This window comes from Lactuca sativa, chromosome 3 (genome assembly GCF_002870075.4).
Source record: "Lactuca sativa cultivar Salinas chromosome 3, Lsat_Salinas_v11, whole genome shotgun sequence".
Classification (NCBI taxonomy): Eukaryota; Viridiplantae; Streptophyta; class Magnoliopsida; order Asterales; family Asteraceae; genus Lactuca; species Lactuca sativa.
Window position 1 is genome coordinate 242024876 of NC_056625.2, and position 9991 is coordinate 242034866.

Sequence of the window (9991 nt, forward strand, 5' to 3'; positions counted from 1 at the left end):
AAGGGAGTCAAGGACAGTCATTATCAAATATTGGATTGTATTTGCGTAGACGCGTCTTCACTCATGGTTGGTTATATGTAGTTGTTTCTTACGTGACAAGTAAAAAAAAGGCTTAAAGGTACTCATATGTGACGATGAAGGTCGTCCAACTAATAAAACAAAAATAAGTTGTCTACAAAAAGATCCTACAATGATTACAGATAATCTGACATTTTATTTTATTTTTTAGATATTTCAGTATAATAAATAACACAAAGTCTCTTTATGTTAATTTATCTTATTTTTTTATTGTGTTGGCTTTTTATGACTTTATATATTTTTTTAATACATTCCCCACGTAAGGTCATAATCTAGTTTACTCTAAACTAAATAATAAGTTTCCATTTTTTGTAGTTTACACTAATACTAAAGATGTTTCTTGATGATTGTTTGACTATTTTTAATTCTACTATTTCATATAAAATTCTGAATATATATCTTTATAGCGCGTTTGAATGTAAAGACCCACCATCTCTTCATCATCTAAAACAACTCTAAAGAGCTTGTCCAAGTCCATGAGTACAATACAATCAACTTCCATGGAACAAATGCAGCCTAACAGTGAACCACTTTCATAAACTATAAATAAAGGCATATGTTGCGATTGTAATTTTAATGAACAAAAGGAATATATAGAAAAGAATCTTACAATATAAAATATATAATCTTACAATATAAGGATTTGAACCTATAGCATAGAAGATAAAAGAAGGGGAGGATTTAAGGCAAAAGGCGATATGGTAAAAAATAGTGTCTCAAAGATAAAGCCACCTCTCTCTTTCTCGAAAAAAAAAAAATAAAGCCACCTCTCTTCCACTTAACATATTAAGACATTTTGTATGTATTAAGTATTAAGTCAAACATAAACAATACTCTATATCTCCCCGAATTAAGTATTGTTCTCATTTCTTTAGGTCCACTAAAACTGCATATCACAAAAGATAACAATAAAATAACCTCTTGTTAAATTACCAATAATCTCCACAGGAACATTCACCATCTTTAAAATGATGAAACCTACTAGCATCACGAACAATAATCTCCCTCTTTTTAATCGCCGATATATACTTAATAGCAACATGACAATCATTACACACCCGTAAATTCTTCATAACCCTAATCGGAACACAATCCGGTGTATTCATTAAAGCAAAAGCAATTGCCAATTTCTCACTATGATGAACCAAATCATCTTCCTTTTCCTCAAGATCCATATCATGCAAAACGGACCCCATATCCGGTTTATACCCTAATAACTTCATCTCTAAAGTAAGTTTTTTCAAATAAAGATCAATTTTTTTCGAATCTTTATGGGATTTATCACTCATACAAAATTGATGAACCTCGTTCTTCATCTCAAACCAACTTACACCAGGTTCCTTTTTTACCCCTCTATCTCTCATCTCCTTTCTAAAATCCGACACGTTTTCCCATTTTTTAGCAGATGCTTGTATGTTGGAAAGTAGGATGTATGATGCCGAGTCATTAGGGTTGACTTTAATGACTTCTTGACCGATTCTTTTTGCCATGTCAGCGTTTTTATAAATTCTACACGCGGACAAAAGGGTTTTCCATATAATCGAATCCGCCTTCACGGGCATAGTTCTAATGACATTTTCCGCTTCTTCTAAATGACCAAATCGTCCTAGGAGATCAACTAAACAAGTGTAGTGTTCTAATTGAGGCTCCAATTTGTATTTTTCTTTCATCAAATGGAAAATTTCAATCCCTTTGTCTTTCAATCCACAATGACTACAAGCATAGAGTAAGCTCAAAAACGTGACATTATTCGGTTCTAATTCTTCTTTTTCCATTAAGTTAAATAAATCAAGCGCCTTTTTTCCCATTCCATGAAACCCATAAGCTGCAATCATTGAACTCCAAAGTACAGTATCCGGGATTTTTGTTTCTGAAAATGCTTTTAGAGAATCTTGAATACACCCACATCTTGAATACATGCTAACTAAGGAACTAAGGACAGAAACTGATGACGTGGCACCGGATTTTATTGACTCTGCATGAATCTGTTGACCTTGACCAAGTGTTGCTAACTGGGAACATGAACTTAGTATGCTTACGAATGTGATTTTATCTGGTTTAAATCCTGACATTTTCATTATGTAGTATTGATTTAAAGCTTCTTCTGAAGATCCACTTTGAACTCTTCCTGTGATAAGTGTGTTATAAGCAACTACAGTATGAAAGGGCATGGATTTTATCACCTTTTCTCCTTCTGATAAACTTCCTGATTTGATGTACATGTGAGCAAGTGAACTCCCTACAATCACATTAACTTGGACTCCTGTTTTAACTGCATAGGCATGAACCTGTTGGCCAGAAGTTAAGCTTTTTAAGCCAGCACATCCACGAAGAACACTGCCATTGATGAATTCAAGATGTAAGAAAGGCATAAACTTTTGAAAAAAGTTGAAAAGAAATGAAGAATTGATTATTGATCTCACCTGCCAAGAGTAAATTCATCGGGATAAAACCCCAAAACGTGCATCTCCGAGAAAAGTCTCAAAGCTTCCTCATTACATTCAAAATCGGTGAAACCTGCAATCAAGGCATTCCATGTTGCGATATTTCTTTCGGGCATTTCATCGAACACTTTGCGTGCTGTATCCAAGTCGCCACTTTGCACAAAACCTCCGATCAATATGTTATACGACATGATGTTTTTCTTGGGCATTACGTCGAACAATGAGTGGGCAGTCTGTGATTGACCGAACTTCAGGTAAGTATTGAGGAGGTGGTTGGTGACGAACCTGGTTGAAGAAAACCCGGACGTGATTATCAACGAATGGAGTTGTTGGACAAGCGAGAGCGAGTTGAGTTGTATGCATGATTTGAGGAGGTGAGAAACGAGAGATGGATCAGAATATACTTCGGAACTGAAGGTCTTGAATGCTTCAGTGATTCGACCTTTTGAACAAAGGTGTAGAAATTTTTCTGGAGGTGGTTTTGATGGAGGATATTTAATGGTTCTTGTGGTAGTAGAATAAAGGCGATTGATGGAGCTTAAACGGACATTGCAGAGCTTTTGAAGGTATAACTTGTCCATGCATCAACATACCAACTCTTCTGATTAGTTGCCTTTTGCTGAGTTTTAATTGGGTCTTTTGAGTTCTACAAGAAACATTGGCTAAATCCTAAAAATAGGTCTTTTTAATGACTTTGAAGTTGCAAATTGTACCCCAAAGATTAAACGAATGTAGTAGAGCTCTTCAAAGTGAACATCGTGACAAAATCAAGAGATTCAAGAATAAACTCTTTGACCAAAATTTAAAGTTCATGTTGCATTCGTCTACAATTACGAAGTTTGATCTAATATAAATAAAGCATTTATGGTTTTCAATATGAAAATTCATATTTATTGCTTCGTTTATCTTTTATCTAAGTATATATATATATGAGAGATTGTCAGTGAGGTATGAACAACAATGCTCAAATCATATATGAATCATATTAAACTGATGTAGAAAGTTGTATATCCACCATCCACCTAATAAAAAAGAGACTTTCCATAAGTAACAGTATAAGCTGACATAAGAAATAAAAGCCCACAATGGTTCAACCACGAGTGCTTATAATCGAGAATAAAAGAAGTTTCACTTAAAAAGTATGGTTTAACTATTGCTTATATAAAACTATTCAACATAAGCCGAAGTTTCCAACTTTTAAATTAAACAACTAGAAAAAAGCAAAAAAAAAAAAAAACTCCAACTACTCCTATCACCTTCTCCATACCTATACATGTAACATGTTACAACAACACCATTACAATTACACATGATTATTCAAATTTAACTAAAAACCTTAAGCTTCCCGACTTCTCAACACCAAAAAACCCAAAGTCCATTTGGCCCTTCAAACAGGAAGCAATGAAAAACCATGAGAATAACCATTTTATTTTTTAATTAAAAAAAAAAAAAAAAAAAACACCATAAACCGCCCGGATCTCAACAGCTGCCCATCAAGAAACAGTTACTCCCGCCCGAACTGCCCATCCCAAAAGTAGCATCTCTCACAAGAAACTTAACATTTCGAGTCCCAAGAAACTCCAAAATCTCCAAACACTCGATCCAATCCGATTCACAAACCAACAAAACCCATTCCTCTTCATCGTCTTTATACTTAAGCTGAAAAGTCCCTCTTTCTATCTTAAACCTTTTCCCAACTTCTTCATACAGCTGAAACCATCCAGACAAAGGATCATACTTAAACCTTACTGTATCTTCTTTATATGTAGCCTTTACAGTTATCATCTTATTATTATTATTATTATTATTATTATTATTATTATTCCCTTCATCTCCAAACAACATTTCGTTTTTTGGTGATTTAAAAACCGGAGAACTCGATGAACTTCCATTCATCATCGACCCATTTGACGAATCCGTCATGCTGGAAGAAGTTGATTGGTTGGATTTTTCCATGTCATCACACGTGTCCATGTCATCACAACCCGAGCTTTGATCTGGTTTCGAAAACGTCCATGGAGTTTTTAAACTGTTTATGGAGTTTGTCACGATCGGGATGGAAGTTGACTTGTTGACTATCGTGTATGATTCGTCTTCAACTTTGACTGATTTTTGCGTGTCTTGGTTGACAGGGTTGACCGGGTTTGCGGGTACGAGTCCACCGGTTGTTGGGTCGAATTTTAACCCGCCTTCCACTCCTTGTACTGAGTCGAGAACCGTTTGTATTTTTTTTAACGAACGATTTACTTTATTTATTTTTCGTGATGGCCATCGGGAAATCCCGTGTTGTCTGCATATCCTTTTCAGTGTAGTAGGACAAACTACAAAAGTACAAAACAAGAACCGATTTTCATTGTTGTTTATAACATGTTTAGTCTTATAATAACGTACTTATAATTTTAAAACCTCCCAATCAAATTGTAAAATATTATTATTATTATTATTACCTCCAATTGCTTTAGCAGCATCCTTAAGGCTTCCAGAAAAGTATTGTTGTAGAACACTTAAGCTAACATTCTTCTCTGCTGTACTTCGCTTTTTCTCTGATTGTCTCCTTGATCCACCAACCATCTACAAGTCAACACAACATTTTAGTCAACATATATATATATATATATATATATATATATATATATATATATATATATATATATATATATATAATTCAAAAGGTAATATTACCTGATCGGGTGGACGAGGTCCAATCCTAACATCAACAGATTCAGTGCCATTAACAGAAACTTGATCACCAGGAATCAAACTCCCTTCAACATATTTCTTCTCAGAAGAGCTTCTTGATACTTCAAGTGGCAATGAACGTTCATCTACCCCCATCTGAAAGCCAGCATCCACCCCACCCCCACTCACACCCCCACCTACCCCTGACAATTCACTTTCCGAAACTGTCCTCAAACTCCTACAAATCCTCTGCATAGTCCCGGATAAATTATTCAACAAAAGTTGTTGTTCTGTGGAGCCTTTCATGTTAACAGGAAGAAAAAACTCCAAGATATAATCATCATCACCAGTGTAAGTACTCCTGAGTCTAATTGCAACAGCAGCATTTAGGCCAAATTTTCTTGCATGTTGGACAAGTGGGTATTGGCGAATATCGTAGTCTTTTACATCAGGGTAGAAAAAAGGGTGATTTGATTGAAGGGCTTTTCCGGCAATTCCTTGTCCTTCTTCAAGGTGATGTTCACTGCATGCTTGAATGAAGCCTTGCATTTCTCGTTCGTTGACGTAACAGGCGTCGGTTTGGATGCATAGGATTGGTTTTTCTGATGAGTTGAAATTACGTTTTCGCCCTCCGACACGTACTTTTATGGTTTCGTCATGGAGTTTTTCGTTGTAGCTACATGGGATCCATGTTAGGGCAACGGGTAGTCTGTGTGCATGGCATACTGCTCGAAGAACATCCGTTATTTCGGATAGTGCAGCCATTTGGTTTTTTGAGAGGCACTGCAAAAATGATGATCCAACAAAAAATCAAGACTTTGCGTTCCAAGATACATAAGGGTAAAATGGTCATTTTCTCCTATGGAGCTAAGTGAGAGTTGAGTGAGTTTATCAAAAGATCAACATTTCACATTCAAGTTGATCCTATAATGCAACATAGTATATGGAACTAAGCAGCATAGTGGACTACATGCAAAAGAAACACAAGGGTAAAATGGTCATTTATACTTTTTTTGACTGTTTAAGAAAGAAAGTTTTCCAGCTTTCCCGGATCTAATATCAGGGAAAAATAATATAAAAACATGGATTCGAGTTCATTAATTATCTCATGAAAGAAACAAAACATTTCATAGATGATTATCCAGATTTGAATTGTGCTCAAGAAGGGTTTAGTTGGGTTTCGTAAGAAATACTACAATGGGATCATTTAAACAATTTGACATTATATATACAAAGGAAATCTATTTAACCTTGCAATAAAATCCACCCTATTCATCAAATACCTGCTTATATAGTCGAGGAGGTGCAACACTTTTCAGGTTCACACTCTGCAAAGATTAAAAAAAAAAATAGAGGTTATAATTTTACAACAGCATAGATTCACAAACTATGCAGAAAACAAGAAATCAAGACTGAGTGCATGATCTTTTACAAGAAAAGATTAACAGCACAGTTGGTTTACCAAAGGATTAGAGTAACTTCACCAAAGAAACAAAAGAAACAGTAACTCCAAACATATTCCTTCTATGAGTAACAAAAAGTTTACCTCAAGAGCACGTGAAACATGATCCATCTCTGCACTGAAATCAGCCTTCTCTTTCATTGTAACAAGTTCAAGAACAGCACAACAAGATGTATCATATGAGTCATCTTCAAAAATAGGTAGAGCAATAGATCCTCGGACTTCATGACTAAGTGCAAGATCTTTACGCAGGTATTCACCTTTATTATAGTGGGAAACATTTGAAGTCCACTCAGGAACTTTTGAGCTGAAAACCCTACCAGGAAGCCCTAAAAAGCCACCAGGTTTCACTTCAGCTGAAAACGTGAAGCCTCTGGAAACTTCTCGATATCCAGCCAGCATCTGATCAAGCAAATAAGGCTGCTCACATGTGCTTAATATATACTTATCACCTTCCATAATTGGAACCCAAACTTGAGCCAAAATCCCTGCTCCAGATGAATCTTTGAACAAAGACAATGCTTTCAACATCTTTTCAGCAAGGGGTCGACCACCTGGTGACCTATGGATGATACCATTTCCATTTTCTTGAAATTTTTTCTGTTGACAAGAACTTCCATTTCCATTTTCATCAGATGAATTCACAGGTATGGTGAACTGGGTGTCTGGGGTAGGAAAGGATACTCTTTCTACGCCATTAATTTCTCCATCAGTTGGGAGAAAACCGGATTTGACTTGTTCTGTGAAGTTTGTGTAATCATAGGGTGCATAGCCGGCTGATAGGGCAAAAGATGCTAACATCTGATCAGCTGCTGAAGGACTTGTACACCACCCAGCGTAAGTATCAAAGTTCATGAGCTCAGAGAAGCTGTTGAATGGGTCGTCTGGCCTTGTGAAACCATCCATGGATGCAGGATTCTCCATCTGAGGTCTTGGAGAAGCCCAGAAACCTATCGGCTTATCTTTTGATGGGGAAGGGAATTCCATTTTGAAGATTGTTCACAGCGAAACTAGAATTCCTACATCTGCTAGTTTCAGTCTTTTAAGACTCAACGATAATACGATCCCACCGTGGAGTTTTTTTTTTATCTCGATCTCACCAAGTCGTAATATGTGTCGGAGACTCAAATTCAACGAAGCTAACACGGCAGACGAAAATCAAATACTAATCGGTGCAGAAGCCAAGTGATTTCTGAAGATATTTAAAGGGGAATAAGTATAAAACAAACCTGGGATGGAACAAATTGGCCTCTTCCAGCTGCGAATTGCGGAAAGCCACAGATGTTCATATCAATAACACAAATCCAATCTCAGATTCATGACTTTTACTGGCTGAAGAATCCAAGAAATGACCAAACATACAACCAATCAATGAAATAGTAGTTTAACTATTAAGGAAATTGAATTTTAATAGTTGGCAAGCAAAAAAATACCAAAACTAAGGAACCCTAAACTGTAAAATTGAATCGATATCTGGTGCTTATAGCTTGCAAAATTACCGACCATTACCGACCAAAGGAAGTTGACAAAGAAGCGAGTTGAAAACCTCGAAACTATGCGAACCCCAGACTCCGAGAGAAAGAGGATTGCTCTGAAATGGCTACGGGAATTGAGAAATGAGGTGGACTCATTCCAAAAATAGAATGTGCACGTCAGAACACAACAGAAAACCATTTTACTACCGCCTATAAAAGGAAGCAGGCTTTGTTTTGTTGCCCTTTTACATTTTACTACACAATTACACAAACGGTTGTAATCATTGGTTTTATTTTTGGGAAAAACTAAAAGTTCAAAATCTGATTATTATCCAGCAAACATAGAAAGTTGAAACTTGGAACTATTAGGCAAGGGCGAGTGGGTTCGATATTGAATCGACAAAAGCCAAGCATCCTGTCTTTATGCTAAACTTAGGATGGCAACTCGTGAACGGATATAGCGGTTTCACTAATAATGATATCTTCGTAAATCCCAAAAAAACCTTGGGTTTTGCTTTTTTTAGCAAAAATTATCATGGATATGGAAGTCGAGTTGAACATGTCTGTCGGACAGAAAACAGTTGTTGAGTGTTTTCGAGCATCTCATGCTCATGATTTTCTGCTAACCATCAATACTGATGGTCTTAAATGTATGGTCTCAGCCAATATATGTTTCCTGTGAAATACCGTACTATCTTTCGATATTGGCTCGTGATTCCTTATTCCCACGTCAACGGATATGCCCAATTAACCGCAATGCATGTTTGGATATATATGGTTCGTTATACAGAGCTTTCAGACTTCAAATACCGACATGTTTATGGTTAGGGATGTTCTCTTTGACGTCTATCAGCATACAAATATTTTCGTTAAAAAAGAAGCAACTGTGAATTTTGTGAACTTTTTGACTGACTCACTGGATGGAAGATCCACACTGACATTTTTGTCTTTAGATGGATAGGAGGAAACAGGTTTCTGGATCTTACTGGGGTCTCCCTTCTCGTGGGTTTGAGGAGTGAGAGTTTCACAACGGGACATACTGTTTTTGAATTCGCCGCGTGGAAAGTGACAAAACACAAGAATGAATGCATTAAAAATCAACATGTATTTATACATTTCGCATTTGATACCTTTGGTTTCTCGCACTAGAGGTAGTGGAGCTCCTCAATAGAGTCGAACGAGTCATGATGTAACAACCAAATGGCGTCCTGAACTAGGTGCTGCTTGTGAAATATGGAATGAGATTAAATTTGAGTTTCAGGCAATGGATACTTTGGATCAATAACTTTCGTTCTCTTAATTGAATTTCAATTAAACTCGGCCCAATCTTTTACTAAAAGGATTGAGCCGAATCCAACATGCGTATATTTTAGATAGATACACATGGGACACTACTAACCACTTGTTTAATTAAACTACCTTCATTAGTTGGAACGACAAAGTTTTACTTAACCAACATAAAACCATACATATATTAATAGTTATACTTGCGTACATCACCTAGAAAACCCCATATCTCGATTATCATAAAATAGAAAGCAATAATATCATACAATACAAGGATTCATGATGAAAAATAGTGGTTGTACAACGTTAATGCCTATTGCTCTACATGGAGCATCTCTCAATTGTCACAAAATAGTGGCTAAAACCCACGTTTCTTTTCCAAGACTACAATTGAAAAGAACTTTTGCATGCAACGTGTACAACATAAACTATTGCCCACATCACATGAGACCCACAGTACAAATTTACAACCATATAATCTCATATATATTCTTCCCATGAGGCACCCCAAAAACTCACGTAAACAATCCCCTCTTCTACTTTTCTTTGTTGATTTTGAGCTGAAA

At 36.2% G+C, this 9991-nt stretch overlaps 2 protein-coding genes across 7 annotated transcripts; both read right to left on the reverse strand.

Annotated features, from left to right (window-relative positions):
* Positions 1-649: 649 nt before the first annotated feature.
* On the reverse strand, positions 650-3513 carry LOC111898321 (pentatricopeptide repeat-containing protein At2g41080). Its single transcript, XM_023894241.3, has 2 exons — positions 2502-3513; positions 650-2415 (listed from the first exon to the last, which is right to left on the reverse strand). Exons 1-2 carry the CDS (start codon positions 3101-3103, stop codon positions 1008-1010), a joined length of 2010 nt encoding a protein of 669 aa, XP_023750009.1. The 5' UTR covers positions 3104-3513; the 3' UTR covers positions 650-1007.
* Positions 3514-3654: 141 nt separating this feature from the next.
* Positions 3655-8345, reverse strand: LOC111898320 (protein NLP9). 6 transcript variants are annotated; one of them, XM_023894239.3, is made up of 7 exons: positions 8210-8345; positions 7893-7995; positions 6748-7802; positions 6485-6529; positions 5205-5984; positions 4970-5093; positions 3655-4843 (listed from the first exon to the last, which is right to left on the reverse strand). In XM_023894239.3, the coding sequence occupies exons 3-7, from the start codon at positions 7648-7650 to the stop codon at positions 4002-4004; spliced, it is 2694 nt and encodes an 897-aa protein (XP_023750007.2). In that variant the 5' UTR covers positions 7651-7802; positions 7893-7995; positions 8210-8345; the 3' UTR covers positions 3655-4001. The 6 variants fall into 6 exon arrangements, with proteins under 6 accessions (XP_023750007.2, XP_023750004.2, XP_023750002.2 ...); XM_023894236.3 differs by having other exon boundaries at positions 8163-8334; XM_023894234.3 differs by having other exon boundaries at positions 8097-8334.
* Between the last annotated feature and the right edge of the window lie 1646 nt (positions 8346-9991).